The sequence below is a fragment of the Eurosta solidaginis genome, chromosome 3 (genome assembly GCF_040869045.1).
Source record: "Eurosta solidaginis isolate ZX-2024a chromosome 3, ASM4086904v1, whole genome shotgun sequence".
NCBI lineage: Eukaryota > Metazoa > Arthropoda > Insecta > Diptera > Tephritidae > Eurosta > Eurosta solidaginis.
In genome coordinates, this window is record NC_090321.1 from 167,671,713 (window position 1) to 167,696,292 (window position 24,580).

General features: G+C 36.0%; 1 protein-coding gene across 5 annotated transcripts in view; it reads left to right on the forward strand.

Moving 5' to 3' along the window:
• LOC137244591 (uncharacterized) overlaps positions 1–24,359 on the forward strand; it is a 154,337-nt gene extending 129,978 nt beyond the window's left edge. For 3 of the 5 annotated variants that reach the window (XM_067773810.1, XM_067773808.1, XM_067773806.1), the window contains exon 2: positions 23,013–24,359. In XM_067773810.1, coding sequence (XP_067629911.1) covers positions 23,043–24,008 — 966 coding nt within the window. In that variant the 5' untranslated portion in view covers positions 23,013–23,042 and the 3' untranslated portion in view covers positions 24,009–24,359. Of the gene's footprint in view, positions 1–21; positions 351–23,012 lie in introns of those variants that run through there. The other 2 variants (XM_067773809.1, XM_067773807.1) reach the window with 2 other exon arrangements.
• The last annotated feature ends 221 nt before the right edge of the window (positions 24,360–24,580 follow it).

A 24,580-nucleotide genomic window follows, 5' to 3' on the forward strand; every position in this document is an offset into this window, starting at 1 on the left:
GCAATCATTTAAAGGAGCTCATTGTTGAAAGTGAAAGTGCTTTGTTAGAGTGAAAATCTATAATGTAAATGAAATCTCTGAAAATGTTGCATTACCCACAAGTTGAGCAAATAATCGAAATCAATCAAATTAAATGCATACTTTTGCAAATATTGTGTTTTGTACAAAACATACTACAACAAAATATGCGGATAAATATTTTTTAATTACATATTTACATACATCAGGTCGATGATATACATATGTAGCAATGCAGCTATTTACCACACCGTTTTTGTACGCCTTGACCGCAAATAAAAATCGATAATGAGGCAAAAGTTGCAGGTAAAAGGCAAAAGAAAGAGTCGTAGGTAATTAATATTGCATAAGAGTCAATATTTTACAAATTGTACGGATTTGTACGAAAACAAATTTTCATGTTTTTAAAAGACATCAGATTTATTTCTTGGAATCTTTTTGCAATTTAAGTCAACACTTATACCAACAACACTTAATCCAAAAAAAATTTGTTTCAGAGATCTGCATGTGGTCAGATTCGATGGTTAAGCAAACTTACCCACACTCAAAATTCTATATCTTTGGTTCCACTCGTCGTATCTTATATATTTTTGTTGTATCTTGAAGGTAACCATATTTATTTTATAACTGCGTTAATAAAATCAATATTATAAAATCAAAATAGTGAAGAAAAATTAAACTGTTTAAAAAAATATTACATACTCTATTCCCCCTCGAATATATTTGTAATAAATAAACATAATATGCGCTGCACTTTCATCTAAACCTCCTTTTTCATTTCAAGGTGGAGTCTTTATTAACTTATTTCTGAGGTGACCTGGAGCAGCTTGCCTACATTTACTCGCAGCAGGCGATGCGTGCCTATGTATGAATGCACGGTCAAGTTAACTGCAACATACGTACATATTTACTTGTAAATAAATCTAGTAGTCACGTAGGTAGCTAGCATTTGTGTTGTACCAAATCATTATTGTTGTACCAAATCATTATTGTTGTACAATAGACAACAGGATACAAATAAAAAAAACTATTCTTTAAATTATTTTATAAATTTTATTTCCATTCACAAATACAATGGTAATGCACACTTCAAAACCGTCGTAATAAAATATTATATGTATGTGTGGTTAGATACTACATACAACAATATAAAAAATTTGGTGTTCGAAAATAGGACTTAATAATTTATAACAAATTGTAATTTATAATAATTGCTTTTGTAAAATTGATATTTTACAGAGAGCGAATAATCCAAACAAAACGCCAAAAAAATTATTTGATCGGGCAATATAGAAATGGAAAACGAGGATGCTATAAAGAAGAAAAGAACCTTGAAGCTAAATTTAACAAGTAAGGAAGGCTAAGTTGGGGTGTAACCGAACATTACATACTCAGCTGAGAGCTATGGAGACAAAATAAGGGAAAATCACCATGTAGGAAAATGAACCTAGGGTAACCCTGGAATGTGTTTGTATGACATGTGTATCAAATGGAAGGTATTAAAGAGTATTTTAAGAGCGAGTAGGCCATAGTTCTATGGGTGGACGCCATTTAGGGATATCGCCATAAAGGTGGTCCAGGGCTGACTCTAGAATTTGTTTGTACGATGTGGGTATCAAATGAAGGGTGTTAATGAGTATTTTAAAAGGCGTGGGCCTTAGTTCTATAGGTGGATGCCTTTTCGAGATATCGCCATAAAGGTGGACCAGGGGTGACTCTAGAATGCGTTTGTACAATACGGGTATCAAATGAAAGATGTTAATGAGTATTTTAAATGGGCGGCGGCCTTAGTTCTATAGGTGGACGCCTTTTGTAGATATCGCCATAATGGTGGACCAAGGGCGACTCTAGAATTTGTTTGTACAATACGGGTATCAAATGAAAGATGTTAATGAGTATTTTAAAAGGGCGTGGGCCTTAGTTCTATAGGTGGACGCCTTTTCGAGATATCGCCATAAAGGTGGACCAGGGGTGATTCTAGCATTTGTTTACTGGGCGTGGCTTCAACCGATTTCGCCCTTTTTCACAGAAAACAGTTATCGTCTTAGAATCTAAGCCCCTACCAAATTTCAAGGCTTGGTAAATTTTTGTTCGACTTATGGCTTTAAAAGTATTCTAGGCAAATTAAATGAAAAAGGGCACAGTCACGCCCATTTTGAAAATTTCTTTTATTTTTGTATTTTGTTGCACCATATCATTACTGGAGTTGAATGTTGACATAATTTACTTATATACTTAAAGACATTAAAGTTTTTGTTAAAATTTGACTTAAAAAATTTTTTTTAAAGTGGGCGTGGTCCTTCTCCGATTTTGCTAATTTTAATTAGGCGCACTTATAGTAATAGGAGTAACGTTCCTGCCAAATTTCATCATGATATCTTCACCGACTGCCAAATTACAGCTTGCAAAACTTTTAAATTTTCCTTCGTTTAAAAGTGGGCGGTGCCACGCCCATTGTCCAAAATTTTACTAATTTTGTATTCAGCGTCATAAGTTCAACTCACCTCCCAAGTTTCATCGCTTTATCCGTCTTTGGTAATGAATTATCACACTTTTTCGATTTTTCGAAATTTTCGATATCGAAAAAGTGGGCGTGGTTATAGTCCGATATCGTCCATTTTAAATAGCGATCTGAGATGAGTGCCCAGGAACATACATACCAAATTTCATCAAGATACCTCAATATTTACTCAAGTTATCGTGTTAACGGACAGACGGACGGACATGGCTCAATCAAATTTTTTTTCGATACTGATGATTTTGATATATGGAAGTCTATATCTATCTCGATTCCTTTATACCTGTACAACCAACCGTTATCCAATCAAAGTTAATATACTCTGTGAGCTTTGCTCAACTGAGTATAAAAAGGCAATAATAGCTGTGAATGAGACGTTGTACAGTAAAAGCAAAGCACTTTTCTTTGGACATCATTCAGTTGAAGTTGAAACTGTGATGTTATTATTATGAATTATAGATTTAAATAAAATTAAAAATTATTTTTAAGTTGGTTTTATTGGTCTGTAGTAATTAATTAGTAAATTGTCGCCTTCCAGACCGAGTTTATTATATTTGTTAAATTGATATTTTATAAGTTTTTGTATATTAAACTGTCTATGATCCATAAACATTGATCATTGTCTACTTGTAATAATAAAATACCATAGTATAAAAATAACTTGAACAATTTCAAATTAACAAAAATAATTACATATTTGAAATTATAATCCTATTGTCTACTGTACTACCATAACGATTTGGTAAAACACAAATACTAGTTTTCTTCCAAGTGGTTACATACATACATATATATGAATATATGTTGTATGTTGTAACTAACTTGGCCATGTATTCATACACGGGTAATCGTTGGCTATATACAATAATTGCCTGCTACAAGTAAATGTAGGCAAGCTGTTCGAGGTCTCGTCAGAAATGAGTTGATAATTATACTCAGCGTGCTTTGCACAAAGAGTATAGTAACTTTGATTGGATAACGGTTGGTTGTACAGGTATAAAGTAATCGAGATAGATATAGACTTCCATATATCAAAATCATCAGTATCGAAAAAAAAATTTGATTTAGCCATGTCCGTCCGTCCGTATGTTAGCACGAAAACTTGAGTAAATATTGAGATATCTTCACCAAATTTGGTATACGAGCTTATCTGGACCCAGAATGGATTGGTATTGAAAATGAGCGAAATCGGATGATAACCACGCCCACTTTTTATATATATAACATTTTGGAAAACACAAAAAACCTGATTATTTAGTAAATAATACACATAGAATGTTGAGATTTGAAATGTAGACTGATATTGAGACTCTTGATAAAAATTTGAAAAAATTGTTTAAAACGGGCGTGGTACCGCCCACTTGTGATAAAATCAATTTTACAAATATTATTAATCATAAATAAAAAATCGTTAAACCTATCGTAGAAAAATTGGGCGGAGGGGTTACATTTACCACAAGGAATGATTTGAAGAAAAATTAACGAAAACGGTTAAGGATCACGTCCACCTTTATATAAACGATTTTTAAAAGGATCGTGGACGAATAAAATAAGCTAAGTCTTTTCAAAAAAGAGCTTTATATCAATGGTATTTCATTTCCCAAGGTGGATTTATAACAATAAATAGCAAAAACTTCAAATTTTAAAAAATGGACGTGGCACCGCCCCTTTTATAACTAAGCAATTTTCTATGTTCGTCGGCCACCGTGGTGTGATGGTAGCGTGCTCCGCCTACCACACCGTGTGCCCTGGGTTCGCACCCCGGGCAAAGCAACATCAAAATTTTAGAAATAATGTTTTTCAATTTGAAGAAAATTTTTCTAAGCGGGGTCTCCCCTCGGCAGTGTTTGGCAAGCGCTCCGGGTGTATTTCTGCCATGAAAAGCTCTCAGTGAAAACTCATCTGCCTTGCAGATGCCGTTCGGAGTCGGCACAAAACACGTAGGTCCCGTCCGGCCAATTTGTAGGGAAAATCAAGAGGAGCACGACCCAAATTGGAAGAGAAGCTCGACCTTAGATCTCTTCGGAGGTTATCGCGCCTTACATTTATTTATTTTTTAAACGTTTTTCTTTTTGTATTCAATAATCGAATGTACCTAAATTTAAATATTTTTTTGTCACACTTATGCTGCTACAATCACAAAAATTTTATAGGCTGTCTTGTTTTGATTTCGAATTCAAAACATATTGCGAGAATTTTCTATTAGCGATATAGGAGTATTATATATGTATATGTTCAACGCAGTTATTAAGTAAATATTGTTGAATTCAAATAGAAGGAACCATGAATAAGATACGATGAGTGAAACCAAAGATATAGACTTTTGAATGTGGGCAAGTTTGCTTACCCAACAAATCTTATGACATGACTTCTGGAAAAAACATGGATGGTATCAAAAAGTTTCATAAATTTTGTTTTATTTTTATAAAAGCGGTATTCATGTATAAATTGCCATGCATCGTGAAATGCCAAAATTAAGTATTGAACATTTTAATATTTGTTTTCTTTGGATATTTCATTATACCTTTCATGAAAATGTAATGGTATATTAATTTCGTTACGAAACCAAAAATTTCAAGTCCTTAAAGGAAAATAGATAGACTCACCATTAAGTATACCGAAATAATCAGGTTGAAGAGCTGAGTTGATTTAGCCATGTCCGTCTGTCTGTTTGTATGCAAACTAGTCCCTCAATTTTTGAGATATCTTGATAAAATTTAGTGAGCGGGTGTATTTGGGTGTCCGATTAGACATTTGTCGGAACCGGCCGGATCGGAGCACTATAGCATATATCCTCCATACAACCGATTTTTCAGAAAAAGAGGATTTTTGTAATATCTTACTCAATTTAACAGATTGAATCTTCAAACTTCACCATATACTTTCGTATATTGTACATATTGTTGCCTGAAAAAATTGATGAGATCGGTCGTATATATAGTATATATCCCCCACAACCGATTGTTCAGATAAGAAACTTTTCGTAATTACTGCCCTATTTAAAGAGCTAGAGGCTTCAAATTTCAAAGAATGCTTACGTATATAGCATATATTGTTGTCAGAAAAAATCATACAGATTGGTGGTATATATAGTATATATATGGTGATATATATAGTATATATATAGTATATATATATATATTCGCAATTTTAGCCCTATTTTAACAGCTAGAAGCTTCAAAATCACCGAATGCTTACGTATATGGCATATATTGTTGTCTAAAAAAATCATATATAGTATATATCTCATGCAACCGATTGTTCAGATAAGAAACTTTTCGCAGTTTCTACCCCATTTTAAAAGCTATAAGCTTCAAATTTCACCGATTGCTTACGTATATAGTATATATTGTTGTGTCAAAAAATCATAGAGATCGGTGATATATATAATATATATATGATGGTATATATAGTATATATATATAGTATATATATATTTTTTTTTTGCGATTTCGGCCCCATGTTAACAGCTAGAAGCTTCAAATTTCACCAAATGCTTACGTATATAGCATATATTGTTGGCTGAAAAAACCATAGAGATCGGTGGTATATATATTATATACTTCATATAAACTGTCATTTTTGCCCCTTTTTTACGGATAGAAGCTTCAAAATTCATAAAATTTCATCAAATAGTTACGTTTACGTCATATATTGTTGAAATACGTGATTCGTAGTCATAGTTTTTACACGCAGACCACAAAAAACCTGAAACTTTGCATCCTCACACAAAGTACCTACCTATTTTTTACTTTATATTTATCTTAAAAATCGTTTAGGTATGTAGATCTGTTCACTATATATTTCTTATCTTTGTTATGGTTTCGCATCTACGATGGAAGCAGTAAGGAAGGCGGTCGGCATGATGTGGTGGTGCACAGTGGCTAGTCATTGTCGGCTGGGGCGGGTCCTTGCCAACCTTACTGTTCCTGCGCCATAAACCGAAAAAGTTCCTATCATGCCTATCAACTAGCAGCTGTCAAATTTAAAATAAACTGACAGAAGCGCAGAGACGACTCAAAACGCTTATAATTCAAAATAAAACAACATCCGGCCGAACCGGATATCACGGACAGACCGTTAACATTCAAAAATTTAAATTCAAAAAAATAACCGCAAAAAAAATTACCGAACCGGACACGGCCGGTTACTAACGCTGAAAATCAAACTCAAAAAAAAACGGCTGAAAAATAAAAATACAAATAAAAGAGCCGAATATATCTTGGGGCGCCGCGGGTGTTGTTGCGACGCCCGGTGCTTAACCCACCTCTAAAACCATGGTCACCGACGCACCTATTTTTCGGTGGCCCCTTACCTGTAAACCCTACGTGCCTTCTAAATGAAAGAGAACGCCAGCATTCCCATTACTACAAGGTTTTTATTGACAATTCATTATATGACCAAAAGAAAACTGAATTAATATTAGGCAGAATTCGAGAGATTACGGCTAACTAATGTTAAATCTTCCAAAATCACGATCAAAAGAGACGTAGGCTTGCTTATCATCGAAAGTGAATTTGGTTTTGATTGTTAATGAGGATAATAGAAGAAAATTGAGTCTGTTTAGATGTTGATTTTGTAAGATAATATTCCTTGCAAACGTTCTGACATAAAACCTAGATACATAAATTCAAAGAATTAGTTACTCAGAAGTTGCATACATCAATTTCGCATTTCAGATCGATAGAGTGAAAACTGAGGTCATCTTGATACAACTGTGATCATGCTAGTTTGAAATTTTGTTTTTAAAATAATAGTCTGAAGACAGTTGACTTGAAGTCGAAAATAACAAATCCTGTCGCTTCGATCGCAGCCCGATTGGTCTACATCGGTCAACTTCAAAATCAACTCAATTCTTCCTTTGGTTCCCGTTTCCTTTGAACTTGGTGTAAAAGCGTTTAAAGGTTACTGCCAATGTGATTGGGGAAGTTTGTTGCTAACTGGTTGGAGCAAAAAAAAACTTTCTAGAACATTGATCAAAGTTGCATCAATTGGCCGACTACTCATAATTTCCTCACCTACTATACAAATTTACTTATCACAACTACATTGTATATCTGTGTTGCTATTGTTCTGCACAACACTGTAGGTGCTTGTGAACCTTGCACTTATCTAGAATATGGCCGAAGTACCTACTCCAAACAAAAATGTATTGGTTGCTAAGTTAGAGAAAGGCCCTAGATGTAACCAGTAAGAGGGGGAGGGGTACATTTAAAAAAAATTGTGGCATTTTATTTTAGTTTGTTTTACTGTAGTTTATTTTATTTATTCTGTTTTATTTGAGTTTTATTTCTTTCCTTTATTTTATTTATGTTGGGTTATTTTATTTCAATTAATTTATTTTAGTTTAGGTAACTTTATTTTAATTTAGTATTAATTTTTGTTTAATTTTACCATTACTTTCATTTGAACGTATTCCCCCCTTTTTTCCTTTTCTCAGCTATAACCATTTCCTTGCCTGATTTCAATAATTTATATTTTTATCAAAAAGTTTTTATATTAACTTAGCAAAATTTCGCAAACGGTAAGAACCTGTATGCACCTACAAATTCATTCTTCCCTAAAGTACTTATTCATCCTTGAATTAAACTAAAATTTATGTATGCTTATCTATGCAGTAGGCAGTGCGTCAATCGCGCAGACCTATTTATACGGTTCACTAGATAACTTAATAACCAAGTTAACGTTTATAACGCACATAATGTATAGTTTGAAAATAATTTTTTTTTTTGCAATTTTCTTTTAGTGTATTCCTAGTAAATATATATTCAATTAAAACTTAAACTTTTAAATTTGTGGTAAATCATACTCATTAAGGAAATCGTTTTACATATAACAGTCAGTGCTGGTATTGTTTTGTTTTTTTTTCTTCTTGCTTCTAAATTAATTAAACTTCTTAAACTTTACTTTACGTTACGTTTACATTTTAACTTTGCAACAAGTGGATGCTGCTTGCTCCCTTTAATTTAGGTATACATATGTATGTATGTATTACGTGTTAAGATTTTATACTAGTGTTGTAGCCTTAAGTTTGAATATGTTTGTATATTAATAACTATATGTTGTTGCAGTCAAAAATGAAAAAAAAGGTTGAGAGTACAAATACGTATATTTTGTCAGTATCGGAACGAACTCACCGCTTTAACCGCAGATATTCGTTGTCGTAATCGGGATGGCCGCAGGCCTATGTTCGCGGCCTTGCGGTTGTTGTTGTAGCTGGTATTGTTACGCTGGGATTGTTGTAGCCGGTATGGTCGTAGCTGATATGGTTGCGGCTAGTATTGTTGTCGGTGGTACCGCCTGTTGTTGCTGTTAACATTAGTGGCCGCAGGCCTATGTTCAGCGGCCCTGCTACGTGCGTTGCAGCTGGTGGTGGTGGTACGTCTGGTGGTTGTCGCGCTCGTGGTTGGCGCTATTGAAGGGGTTGGGGGAGGTACTACCGAGGGTGATGCTCGTGGTAATAATGGGCGCTGTTGGTGGTGGTTGGCGCGTTGAAATGGTTGTGGTTGTCCTGACGATGGTGATGCTCGTGGTAATAATGGGCGCCGTTGGTGGTGGTTGGCGCGCTGAAATGATTGTGGTTGCTGGTGGTTGTGGCAAGTATGTGTGTTATCAAAAATGATTGCTTCGCGTTGATTTTGATAGTGAACGGGAGGGTTGGTTCTACGCCTCAGATCCCAATTGACACCTACTGTTTCCTGGCGATGTATAGATTTAGGGCGTCTGGGTTTCAGGCATGGCGCGACGCCTCAATATAATGTACGAATTCTTATCAAAATCGGTTCGCAGGTCCAGTTTGCCGATTAAAATTTTTTAAGTGATCCTCGAAAATATCTTCTGCGTACGGTCACCCTTGCCCAGCTTTTGCAAAATGCCTTTACCAACTTGCAGCCAAATAAGTGAACCACGCAAGAATTGGAAAACGGTAGTGCCTGCGTTGTTTTATTAGCCGTAGCAAAATGTGTGAATCAATATGAAATAGAAAAAGGAATGTAGTGCCTGCGCTGTTTCGTCAGGTTCTAGCAAGAATAGTGAGTTACATATGAAATTGAAAAATTGTAGTGCATGCGATGCCTTTTCCGCTTGTAACAAAATGTGTGAATCAATATGGAATGGAAAAATTGTAGTTGCACATCACTTGTTTGTGCTGATCACCATAACCATGGAAGCGCACCATCCATGTCTTGGTCAAATCCACCACTTATTCGTGAAATTATTTTAGCATTCTCAGCATAATCATTCTATGTGTTAGATTGCTGTTTCCAATGCCACTTACACGCAAGAAAAATTTAGCTTGACCACTTACTTGCACCTTACTTAAATTTTTATACTCAGTTGAGCAGAGCTCACAGAGTATATTAAGTTTGATTGGATAACGTTTGGTTGTACATATATAAAGGAATCGAGATAGATATAGACTTCCATATATCAAAATAATCAGGATCGAAAAAAAATTTGATTGAGCCATGTCCGTCCGTCCGTCCGTCCGTTAACACGATAACTTGAGTAAATTTTGAGGTATCTTGATGAAATTTGGTATGTAGGTTCCTGAGCACTCATCTCAGATCGCTATTTAAAATGAACGATATCGGACTATAACCACGCCCACTTTTTCGATATCGAAAATTTCGAAAAACCGAAAAAGTGCGATAATTCATTACAAAAGACCGATAAAGCCACGAAACTTGGTAGATGAGTTGAACTTATGACGCAAAATATAAAATTAGTAAAATTTTGGACAATGGGCGTGGCACCGCCCACTTTTTAAAGAAGGTAATTTAAAATTTTTGCAAGCTGTAATTTGGCAGTCGTTGAAGATATCATGATGAAATTTGGCAGGAACGTTACTCTTATTACTGCATGTACGCTTAATAAAAATTAGCAAAATCGGAGAAGGACCACGCCCACTTTTAAAAAAAAAATTTTTTTAAAGTAAAATTTTAACAAAAAATTTAATATCTTTACAGTATATAAGTAAATTATGTCAAGATTCAACTCCAGTAATGATATGGTGCAACAAAATACAAAAATAAAAGAAAATTTAAAAATGGGCATGGCTCCGCCCTTTTTCATTTAATTTGTCTAGGATACTTTTAATGCCATAAATCGAACAAAAATTAACCAATCCTTTTGAAATTTGGTAGGGGCATAGATTTTATGGCGATAACTCTTTTTTGTGAAAATGGGCGAAATCGGTTGATGCCACGCCCAGTTTTTATACACAGTCGCCCGTCTGTCCTTCCGCATGGCCGTTAACACGATAACTTGAGCAAAAATCGATATATCTTTACTAAACTCAGTTCACGTACTTATCTGAACCCACTTTACCTTGGTATGAAAAATGAACGAAATCCGACTATGACCACGCCTACTTTTTCGATATCGAAAATTGCGAAAAATGAAAAAAATGCCATAATTCTATACCAAATACGAAAAAAGGGATGAAACATGGTAAGGTAATTGGATTGTTTTATTGACGCGAAATATAACTTTAGAAAAAACTTTATAAAATGGTTGTGACACCTACCATATTAAGTAGAAGAAAATGAAAAAGTTCTGCAGGGCGAAATAAAACACCCTTAAAATCTTGCCAGGTATTACATATATAAATAAATTAGCGGTATCCAACCGATAATGTTCTGGGTCACCCTAGTCCACATTTTGGTCGATATCTGGAAAACGCCTTCACATATACAACTACCACCACTCCCTTTTAAAACTCTCATTAATACCTTTAATTTGATACCCATATCGTACAAACTCATTCTAGAGTCACCCCTGGTCCACCTTTATGGCGATATCTCGAAAAGGCGTCCACCTATAGAACTAAGCCCCACACGCTTTTAAAATACTCATTAACACCTTTCTTTTGATACCCATATTGTACAAACAAATTCTAGGGTCACCCCTGCTCCACCTTTATGGCGATATCTCGAAATGGCGTCCACCTGTGGAACTAAGGAATACTCCCTTTTAAAATACTCATTATCACCTTTCTTTTGATGCCCATATTGTACAAACAAATTCTAGGGTCACCCCTGGTCCACCTTTATGGCGATATCTCAAAAATGCGACCTCCTATACAACAACCACCACTCCCTTTTAAAACCCTCATTAATACCTTTAATTTGATACCAATATCGTACAAACACATTCTAGAGTCACCCCTGGTCCACCTTTGTGGCGATATTCCGAAAAGGTGTCCACCTATAGAACTAAGCCCCACACCCTTTTAAAATACTCATTAACACCTTTCTTTTGATACCCATATTGTACAAACAAATTCTAGGGTCACCCCTGGTCCACCTTTATGGCGATATCTCGAAACGGCGTCCACCTATGGAACTAAGGATTACTCCCTTTTAAAATACTCATTAATACCTTTAATTTGATATCCATATCGTACAAACGCATTGGTCCACATTTATGGCGATATTTCGAAAAGGCGACCACCTATAGAACTAAGGCACACTCCCTTTTAAAATACTCATTAACACCATTCGTTTGATGCCCATATTGTACAAACAAATTCTAGGGTCACCCCTGGTCCACCTTTATGGCGATATCTCGAAACGGCGTCCACCTATGGAACTAAGGATTACTCCCTTTTAAAATACTCATTAACACCTTTCATTTGATACCCATATCGTACAAACGCATTCTAGAGTCACCCCTGGTCCACCTTTATGACGATATCTCGAAACGGCGTCCACCTATAGAACTAAGGCCCACTCCCTTTTAAAATACTCATTAACACCTTTCGTTTGATGCCCATATTGTGCAAACGCATTCTAGAGTCACCCCTGGTCCATCTTTACGGCGATATCTCGAAAAGGCGTCCATCTATAGAACTTAGGTCCACGCCCTTTTAAAATACGCATTAATACCTTTCATTTGATACCCATATCGTACAAACGCATTCTAGGGTCAACCCTGACCCACCTTTATGGCTATATCCCTAAATGGCGTCCACCTATAGAACTATGGCGCACTCCCTCATAAAATACTCTTTAATGCCTTTCATTTGATACACATGTCATACAAACACATTCCAGGGTTTCCCTCGGTTCATTTTCCTACTTGGTTATTTTCCCTTATGTTGTCACCATAGCTCTCAACTGAGTATGTAATGTTCGGTTACACCCGAACTTAACCTTCCTTACTTGTTTAAATTTATTTTGTTGACTATTTTTGTTGGTTCCGCTATCTAGATTCACCGATCAATCGATACTTCGATGTTTTTATCGGTTCGTTCAACCCACGTGTTGGCTCATGTCCCTGTCACACATACCATGTTCCAATTTTAAAGTCGTCGTGTTGATGATAGGCGTATGGGATTTAGGGGAAGCAACTTTTGTGTCGTGAGAAAATAGTAACTACCAAGGTGTTGATTATGTTTTACTTTTGCCATCTCTTTGTGGCAATCTTTATACCAGTGAAAATACAAAAAAACACAGAACCAGCTGATGAGATGAATTACCCAGCAAAGTGTTTAGCCCCCCAGGCAACCATGAGTGAGGGTGAATTTAGCCCTTTTCCTATCCTCAGGCAACTGGTACGTTCCGAGGGTGACTCTCCCAAGTGGACCATAACATCTTATATATCCGATTATTCGGATATTACGAACGGGATAAGATTATTGTTCAGCCCCATTCATGAAAGGTATGAAGTCTTCGTTAAATTTTTCTTATTGTTGCTGCAAATAGCGCCCATGTACTTTCTTATAAAAATGTGCAGCCCACTTTGTGGGGCAACGTCAATTTAATGAGTTTTTGGATTTTCAAACTGTAGCGCGATGGAAGCCTTAAGTGTCCTCAAGAAATAAGCTGTATATTTTAGTTTTTGTGGTGCAACGTCAGTTTTTATATATTTTGGGTTTCGAAACTGTAGCGCGATCGTTTCCATAAGCTTCAAAGCGAAAAAACGCTAACAACTTGGCATTGCCCCACAAAGTGACATAGATATTTTTAAAGGGGAATAATTGGGCTTTATTTCGACCAACACTAAAAAAAAGCGCAGCAGCTTTACTTACTTAGTTGGCGCTTAACCGTTTATACGGTTATGGCCGTCCAATAAGGCGCGTCAGTCGCTCTTTCTCTCTGCCAACCGGCGCCAGTTGTTCACACTAAGGGAGTTTAAATCGCTTTCCACCAAGATTGGGGGCCGCCCTCTACCTTTGCTTCCATAGGCGTCATCTTTCATTCGCATATCATGGCCTAGCCAGCGTAGTCGCTGTATTTTCATTCGCTGGACTATATTGATGTCTTCGTATAGCTCGTACAGCTCATCGTTAAATCTTCTTCGGTACTCGTCATCGCCAACGCGTAGAGGTCCATAAATCTTTCGAAGAATTTTTCTCTCAAACACTCCCAGATCCGTTTCATCTGATGTTGTCATGGTCCATGCTTCTGCACCATATAGCACAACGGGAACGATTTCTCGTTTGCCGAGAGAGGACTTTACTTTTCAATTGCATACCTAGTCCAAAGTAGCATTTATTGGATACAGTGATTATTCGCTGGATATCAGAGCTGATGTTGTTGCTAGTGTTGATGCTCGTTCCCCAATAAACGAAATCTTTTACTATTTCGAAATAATGGCTGCCAACTGTAGCGTGGTTGCCAAGGCGCGTATGCGCTGACTCTTTGCTCGATGACAGCAGGTACTTCGTTTTGTCCTCATCCACCGACCCATCTTTACCGCTTCTTTTTCCAGTTTGGAATAAGCAGAACTAACGGCGTAGGTGTTTAGGCCGATGATATCAATATCATCAGCATATGCCAGTAATTGCACGCTTTTATAGGATATTGTTCCAGAGCGGTTAAGTTCTGCAGCTAGTATAATTTTCTCCAGCATCAAATTAAAGAAATCGCACGATAGGGGGTCACCCTGTCTGAAAACTTGTTTAGTTTTGAACGGCTCGGAGAGATCCTTCCCAATTCTAACTGAGCTGATGGTGTTGCTCAACGTCATTTTGCACAGCCGTATAAGTTTTACGAGGAAACCAAATTCAGACATAGCGGCATATAGGTAGCTCCTTTTCGTGCTGTCGAATGCGGCTTTAAAATCGACGAAGAGGTGATGTGTGTCGATTCTTTTTTCGCGGGTTATTTCCCAGATTTGGCGCATTGTGAAAATCTGGTCGATGGTAGATTTACCAGGTCTGAAGCCGCACTGATAAGGTCCAATCAGCCGATTCACGGTGGGCTTCAATCTTTCGCAAAATACACTTGACGGAACCTTATATGCAATATTAGGAAGGCTGATTCCGCGATAGCTGGTGCAGTTTGCAGTATCCCCCTTCTTGTGGACTGGGCAAAGTACACTTAGATTCCAATTCACAGCAGACTCCTGCAAAACTTGCAAAATTTCAAAAATAAAAAATAAAAATATTCAAAAGTTGATAAATTTTTTTTCTAAAAGTACAGAAATAATGCTTTTAAAATCATCAAAACATTTTTTTTCGTACGTTGAAATTTGCTGCTCAAGGAAGGGTTAAACTGGCGTGATCGTTTTCTCCTCCAAACCGCACTTTCTACATCTGATTTAACTAACGAAACCTAATTTAAATGCATGTGACGACAGAAGGCAATGTCCATTCAGAATACCAGTCATCTCTTTTCAATGATAGGAGCAACTTTGTAAGTCGAAGGTTGTAAGACCTACGCATAATTTTCGATACTTTACAGCCCCGCGCTTGGACCCACATTTCCCGCTAGGCGGATCATCTTAATCTCGCTCAATTTAAATGGGACGTCTATGGAGCATGCTTTAAGGGATGCACACATTTTAGCTAGTTCATCCGCTTTTTCATTTCCTTCTATTTCCATATGCCCTGGGGCTAACACTTTTAATCTCTCTTAGAGATGCTGTGCTAAAGTGCTACTTCTTGTAAGATCTGTTTATTTCCGGATCAGCACAGTATACACCAGACCCTACTCCTTTCACTACTTTGGAACCATCGGTGTACGCATGTATCGCCTCTTCCGCCATTTGGGCACCCTTGCGCCAACCATCCGATTCTATTGTGGCGGCTTTAAGAGCCCCCTCGAAGCCAGATAGGGCATCAGTTAGTCTATTCGTGCTGCAATTGATGACGTTCTACTATTATGGCTGTATGATCTGCGCTGAAGCTGTCCCGGGGCACTGAGTCCTGTTGCAGTTGTTAACGCTATGTTCTTTTCTAGAGGAGGAATGTGCAGAAGCATTGATTGGGCTGTCGACCAAACAAAGACTCCATTATATAGGATAGGATTTACACTCGCCGTAGGTACCCAATGAGAGAGAGAGGGCGTTAGACTCCACGTACACCGCAGCATTATATTACATGCATAAAACGCCTTCGAGACCTTCTTCATTCTCTCCTCCACGTTGTGCTTCCATGACAGCTTACTGTCTAGGATGATTCCTAGATATTTTGTACATGGTTTCTCCTGCAGGATCACCCTGTTAACTTAGGCCTGGTCCAGTTTGGACCTTGTACCCCTAAGTAAGCAAGACCATATCCGTCTTCTCTGTGTTGACTGTCAACTCGACATTAGATGCCCAGGCTTGAATCAACGAACTAATCGATGGAAAGCAGAATTGCAACGTCATATGCGTAAGCCGTAAGTTTTACGGGTCCCTCATCGAAACGCCTGAGCAGTTGGTTGATGACCAGCGTTCACAGCAGAGGTGATAACACCCCACCCTGCTGCGTGCACCTGTCCACTGATTTCCTGGCCTTATACAATCCCCATTCCATCTGGTTATGTCTGGATATACTGCAATGTAATGATCGCCCGTTTGGAAACATTATTGAAAGCCCCGGCAATGTCTAAGCAGATTCCTAGAGCATACTCCTTACATTCCAGGGCTTTTTCTATGTTTATTACCACCCCATGCAGTGCAGTGTCTACCGACTTGCTTTTCGTGTACGCATGTTCTGTTGTGGAGAGCAGTTTTTCATCCACCTTGGACTTTATGTACACATCAATCAGCCTCTCAAAGGTTTTAAGCAGAAATGATGTACATATGACCGATTTTCCCCGCTTTGGTAGGAAAGCTACACGAGCACTTATCCAAGAATGCGGAACATGATACACTCTTATGCACCCATCGAATATTAATCCATTCCACGACTGCTCTATTTGAAATTTGTAGCATGGCTGGGAATATATCATCGGGGGACGGCGAGAAGAGAACATATACATCTCCCATTTGATCTTGGTATCGGTAACCAAGCCCGGTACTACCCGCTCCGTGATCGAAGTATAAGTGCAGTCTGCTGGCTCATTTGAATCATTTCCCGATGAGAAATGTGTATCGAAAAGCACCTCAAGGTACTCTTCACTATTACGTGACCATTCTCCGTTCTTCTTCTTTATTAATCCCTGAACTATGTTTCCCCTTGCCCCCCTTTTCTCTTCTAAGAAGACACCGCCCTTTGCTCCATGGCGGCTTTGCTTTTCCTCTGAATCTTCTTAGAGGGCAAGTCATGTAATATACAGTCATAAGCGTCCTTTTTATGAACATTTCTGGTCTAAATATATATTGAAAAAATGCATTCCTCGCAATCCAATCAGTTTTCGGTCAATCGTTTTGCATACCCTACAATGGCAACATATTCACGAACGTTGGTTAATTTTGGAGGAATCAAGGTTTTCGAGTGGGAACACTTGGCGTCAAAAGCTTCATGGATATTATGAACACTTCTTTTTTTTAATATTTCATGATAGAAAAGTGTACAATTCAAGACTCACATTACAAGAATGTAGGTCCTGTTTCATACAAATGCAACAATTGTCGTTTTTTTCTAAAAAAATACATGGTAAGCCTTTTTTAAAGAAACTTCATACATAGATATCCGTAGCTCATAAAAATCGAAGTAGGTGTTAGCCGTCAGGAATAATATGTGAATTATCTCGAAAAAAGTCTGGGAATGCTGTTGGGGCACTTACTCTAAAATTATGGTGGAGCATTCTAACTCGTTATTTCTCAAATTTTAAGCAAATTCATTTAACTTGTAATGTAAGAAGTTTTGAAAATTTATCACTTGAGTCTTGACTAAGATAAAATTTGTGATTGGTATGGAATGAATGACATACATTTCTACAGTTTTTGCTCTTTACTAAAGACAAACCATAGCATAAATAAAATACCAAACAAATAACTGATAGCAATTTATAATTGACAAAAAAAAAAAAATATCAACCATTTTTTTTTTTTAATAAATTTATAGCGTTAACAATTTATTGTACATGGCGTACTTGTGCAAGTCACGTAAAAAATAAGCAAAGCCAAGTGAGATGTTCTAATCGACCAATCGTATTTTAGTCAAAAGTCAACTTTAGTAAGAGTTATTACAAGAATTCTCTAAAACAAAACAGAATATATCGCACCTCAACGTACGAAGGAAGAATAAATAAAAATTAGATGACTCTAAGAAAAAAGTTACAACAAAAAAAATGGTATAGGAAGAATTGAAAAATTAAGTAAGCAGGGCTGTTCAAAAATTTTTATATTGAAGTGAAAATCACTATAAAAAAAACAAAAATAAAAATCAAAATCAGCAAGCAAATCACTATACATGCACAAAATTATATGTACCCTGAAACTTTTTTAAATTGAAAAAAAAAAAAAAAAAATAAAAATTATTTTAAATACTTAAAGAATTTTGATGGTCCCCTTAATGAATAAATTTTTGAAAGTTGTTTGTTGTTAATTTGTTAGTGCAAATTTGAGTATCATACCGAAGTGCCTTGGTTTCATATGGAAGTGCTTTTTCTTTGCACTTTCATGTGAAATTTATATGAATCGATTTTATATGTGAGGGCTTATGGGAGTGCTATGAATTATTTTTATATTCAAAGTGTGAATATGTATCTGTGCCTATTCTTCAGGGCAGAAGAAAAACAAAAGTGCTATAAGTGTATAGGGGTTGAGCAGCTCTGTTAAATAAGCATTAATACTAGTTTCCCTGGTAACCATTTTTTATAGCTAAAAAAACTCTTAATGTTTATTTCTGAAAATAGACTAAGGCCCATTTCAAGTTATTTTTTTAGCTCAGAGTTAATATAAACAAGTAAAGGTGTATAAGTTCGGGTGTAACCGAACATTATATACTCAGTGTGAGCTTCCATTGTACATTTCATTTCAGATATATTACTTTTCTATAACACATGACACCGCCCGTTTAAACAAAAAATGTCCCCCCATTTCCTCTTACAATAAAACTTGATAAGTGAAATATCATTGATTCAAAACTATTTTTTGCTAAGTTATAGCATATTATTCTAGTCTACGACCCTTTTAAACTTGTTTTATATATAAGTAGCAGTGGTCTTTAACCAATCCCGTCCATTTTTACTAGAAATATTTTCTGCTATAAGGAAAATATGTGTACACAATTTCATTACGATATGTTAATTTTTCTTCGAGTTATGGCTCACGTAACATAGAAAATTGCGTAGTCATAAAAGGGGCGGTGCCACACCCATTTTCAAAAGTTTTAGTGTTTTCCAATTTAATGTTATAATTCAATTTAGAAAGTAAATTTCTATTGATACAAAGCTCTTTTTCGCTAAAATATAGCTTATTATTTTCGTCTACGACTCTTTTAAAAATCTTTTATATAAAAGTGGGCGTGGTCTTTAACCGATCTCTTCCACTTTTTCTAAAAATATTTCCTGCTGTAGAGAAAATTTGTGTACCCAATTTTATTACGATCCATTAATTTTTCTTAGAGTTATGGCTCCCGAAACATAGAAAATTGCTTAGTCATAAAAGGGGCGGTGCTACGCCCATTTTTTAAATTTGAAGTTTTTTCTATTTATTGTTATAAACCCACTTGGGCAATGAAATACCATTGATATAAAGCTCTAAAGATATAGATAATTTTATTCGTCCACGACCCTTTTAAAAATCTTTTATATAAAAGTGGGCGTGGTCCTTAACCGATTGCGTTAATTTTTCTTCAAAGCATTCCTTATAGTAAAGGCAATCTCTCTGCCCAATTTTGTTACGATAGGTTTAACTATCTTTGATTTACGATTAATAATATTTGTAAAATTGATTTTATCACAATTGGGCGGTGCCACCCCATTTTAAACAATTTTTAAAATTTTTATCAAGAGTCTCAATATCAGTCGACACGACAAATTTCAACATTCTAGGTGTATTATTTACTAAATAATCAAGTTTTTTGTGTTTTCCAAAATGTTATATATATAAAAAGTGGGAGTGGTTATCATCCGATTTCGCTCATTTTCAATACCAATCTATTCTGGCGCCAGATAAGCTCGTGTACCAAATTTGGTGAAGATATCTCAATATTTACTCAAGTTATCGTGTTAACGGACGGACGGATGGACATGGCTCAATCAAATTTTTTTTTCGATACTGATGATTTTGATATATGGAAGTCTATATCTATATCGATTCCCTTATACCTGTACAACCAACCGTTATCCAATCAAAATTAATATGCAAAGCACGCTGAGTATAAAAATTTGTCAAAAATACATGAGTTTAACCATTAACGTCAAGTTAACTCTGAGTTAAAAAGACAAATTGCCGTTCTGCAAGTGGGCCTTACCCTCTTATTTATGAAAAATAAAATTGTTTTAAAAAGTTCTAATATTTGAAAACTATGGAAACGTATAAGCAATGCTTTAGATGACCCCAGCGTGCTTGTACACAAGGGTATTACAGCCAGCGGGTTAGGGGGCTTAGAATATACCCGCGGCAGGTATGCCTGTCGTAAGAAACGACTAAAATACCAAATTGATTTAAGGGTTTGTGTAGTGCAACTCTTTCAATGGGTTGCCAGCGCAATATATAGCTTCTCCAACCCAATTGTCTATTTCATTTACCCGTGGCGAATATTGTTTCTTTAACAGCCGAGGCTCTGACGACCACAAATTCCTCATGGATCTAGGCATGGGAGGGCGGTATGGCCTAGAAGGTTTCATGGTGCTTGTTACCGGAACGTACCAGATCTGCCTCCGTCAAAGGACCATTAACATCGATAACACTCCTTATCGCTACAACAACAACACAAGGGTATTATAACTTGAAATGGATAACGGTAGTACGTGCTGGCTTAAAATAATCATGATAGATATTGACTTCCTGGTATCAAAATTATCAGCAAAGAAAAAGATTTAGGTATACTGACGTATCTGGACCCAGAATAGCACCCTATGGAAAATGGGCGAATTCTAACAGTAACCTCAGCCAAATCAGCCCACTTCTTGATATTGGAAATTTCACAAAATTTAGAAAATTCTATAATTCATTACGAAGGACCGATAAGGTTATGAAACTTGATATGTGGATTGACCTTATTGCGAGAAATAGAAATTTTGTAAAATTTTAGAAAATGGGCGTGGCACCTCTACATTTAGAAGAAGAAAATTGGCTAAGCCGTTAATTATGTCTTGTTGAAATTTAGCATATCTACATATATATAAAAATCACATGTCACTATGTTTGTTACCGATGGACTCCTAAACTGCTGAACCGATTTTGAATTTGTTTTACACCCCGTATGTAGTTTGATGTAACTTGAAATATAGGATAGGTTATATCTCAGTTTATAGTCGCAATATTATTTTATTGCGAATTTTTTTATTTGTTGTATTTTGCATTTATTATCTCACAGTCAATATAAAATAGCAAGAACAACGGCCATGTCAAATTCCAACCGTTATAATAATTTTAAAAATAATTTCTACGAATTTAAATAGCATATATTTTTGCACTGAGTTTTTTGCTTTTGTTTTGCACAACACTGTACCGTGGAGGCCATATCATATGCAACAAACAAGGTATTTACCAAAAATGTTATGTACTTTATCATCAAACTTTAGAGAATATTGATTGAAAGCTAGTTATTTTAGTTTGGTATGTACACTTTTAATTTATATTTTTCAATTAAACAAAATCAATTCTGATATAACAGAAAAAGTTTACCTCTATAACAACTTAAAAAGTACGTGGACAAAACAAATGCAACTTTTTTAAAGTTATTGTGAAAAATAGTAAAAAAACTAGTATTTTGTTGCAAACTACTCATTGGATTTTATGACCTCGGCGCATAGTTTCGGCATTGACGCAATTAAATTATAGATGGTTTTCATTGGGTTAAAAAATTCATCGCCATTTCTAATGCTAGTCCTATCTATCCGCTTGTTAACCAGTTCCCACAAGTTCTCAATCGGGTTGAGATCCGGGGATTGTGGTGGCCATTCCATAACATTAACTTTATTTGCTGTAAACCAAGACTTAACATATTTTGCCGTGTACTTCAGATCATTATCCTGTTGGAAGATCCAACACACCGGCATTTCCCACTCAGCATATGGCAGCATTACTTCTTTCAAAATATTTTTGTAGCCGTAGCGGTCCATAACTCCATTAATTGTACGTAATGGTCCACCTCCGTTTGCAGAAAAGCAGCCCCACACCATTATATTGCCATATAAGACATTCATCATAAGACATTCCATCACTGCCAATCAAGTTAACTTTTGATTCATCGCTGAAGAGGACTGTTTTCCATTTGCTGATCGGCCAATTTAGATGCTCCTTGGCAAATTTCAAACGCTTTGCTTTGCTCTTCATTGAATTCATAGGTTTGTGTGCAGGACGGCAACCTCGCAGTGGAGCATTCAAAGGGCGTCTACGCACACTTCTCGTGGATATTTGCAAATCTAAGCCTTTTATTATTTGTCTTGGGACAATTTCAGGATTCTTTTTTGCCAGTTGTACTATCAAATTGTCTGTCCTTTGGCTGGTTTTGCGTATGCGCCCCCCTCGGTGAATAACAGCAACTTCTTTTCTTGTAACAAACCTTTTTATGATTCGCGAAATGGTACTTTTGTGTATGCTATATTTTGCAGCAAATTTCTGTGCCATTCCTGTCTGAAAATCTGCAATAATTCTCTTCCGAAGTTCTATTCCAAATTTGTCTCTTGCCATTACCAAAACCGCGAAACTTTATTTAAATAAACACATTTATTGCAGGAACAATTGATATTATATTATACGCAGTATACAAGCTATTTTAAGTGACAGTTAAAGCAAAGGCAACGAATAAAATACCGTTACGGTAGTGTTACTTAAACTATTTTGAAAATCTGCATTTGTTTTGTCCATGCTCCTTTAGGGTTGATATAAAAATTGGAGTCTATCTCATTTAAGGGAACAAATACTTTTCGGTTGAAAACGTAAAATAAAAATTTAAATTCGAAACTAATATAATTTCCCATTAAATCAACATTCTGTAAATTTTAATCATAAAATATGTACACATTTTTGTAAATAGAATGTTAGTTGCATATGAATTGGTCACCACTGTATGTTTGTACATACAGATATGGGACTCCCGTATTAAATACATATGCAATTTATAATAACCACTTTAACTCAAAGCACAAATTGATGGTAAAAAACTCACACTCACTTCTTTAATAAACTTTTCACATTCTTTTAGATTTTGCGAAAAATTAAACCACCCAAACCGATGCCTTCGAAGAAACTTGAAGAGGAAGACGAACTATCCAATGATATTCATGTTGTGACATTGTGTTGTGAAAAATTACCAGACTCAATTTCGACGTATACACCAGACAATGAAGCAAATAATCAATCACAAAACTTTAAAGAAAATAAAACTGTCCAAGATATTGAAACTTCATCAGCACATGAGGTAGAAAATTTTAGTTTTTTGAGTGAGCTGGAAAGTAATGCGGTGTTTCAGAATTTAACAACACGACTATTTACAACATCCGACGGATATGATTTTCAACGTTTGCAGCAACTACGCAGTGACACAATCTCTGAGATAGTAGCGTATGAGCCTGAGTTCGCAGTAGATGATATTGTATTTGAAAAAGTCAAATACAATAAGCACGTGCGTTATTTCCGTCGCACACCGTCCACAATGAGCTTAGATGATATTAGCGACAGTGCGCACAATGAGAGCGCTCTACGCACTGATCTGCTGGCAGAACCATCAAAACGAACTCACAGTACTAGCGCAGCAGAAAATATGAGTTACAATAACAATAACATTTACCACCAACCACCAGCCGTCCAGTCTATAACACAGAATATACCCGTATATGTGCCTATGAACGTAATGAATTTGGAAATCAAAAATCCTGGAAAATTTGAGAGCGTTGTTATTGCAGAAAAACGTGACCGTTTTGATAAATTGATGCCCGTTGTCAAGTGGGACATAAATGGTAACTCGCTGGATGACGATTTCTATTTGGATGATAGTTGGAATGAATCGGCAGATATGAATTGCATTAATACGTGCGGAAACCGTTCTGCCCATTTTAAATTAGATACTGAATCGCAAAAGTCCAGTTTTCGTTCCAGTTCGACAACGTTGGAAACGTGGCTCGACGAGGATTTGTTGGGTACTTCGCTAAATGAAAGACGTCATTATGCTAGCAACCTATTATGCCGATCTAAAGTATAAGAGTCGTCGTAGTAAAAGTCTGGAAGCACAATGTTGTGATTTGTAAAAGTATTTAATAGTGTTGTATTTATAAATTTTTAATATATAAGTCGTAATCGTAACTAACTAACTATTTAGGTACATATGAACGTCCATGTTATGTATGTATGAACAAATTTGTACAGCTTATACTGCATTCGAATCAAAACTTTGTACCTACTAAATGCTTTCATAAATACACATACATATGTATTTACATACATTCATACATATATATTTAAATTAAAAAAATTAAGTCGTGTCTTGAAATTAAGCAATAATTATAATGATAGTAATATTTCATCTTATCCTGCTTTCTAATTTATATAAGATTTCTTGGAATGCTCCCTTCTACGAATATACACATATGCATACATAAATATGTAGCTTTATATAAAATTCAGGAATACGTGTATTAATATACATAAATAAATTTTTAAACAACAAGCAGCTGCTAATATTTGTTTAAAGCTGCTGATATTTTATTGGCTTCCAAAATGGAAATAATTCGTACCAGTGATGATAACAAGCCTAAATAGACAATGCTTATCCGT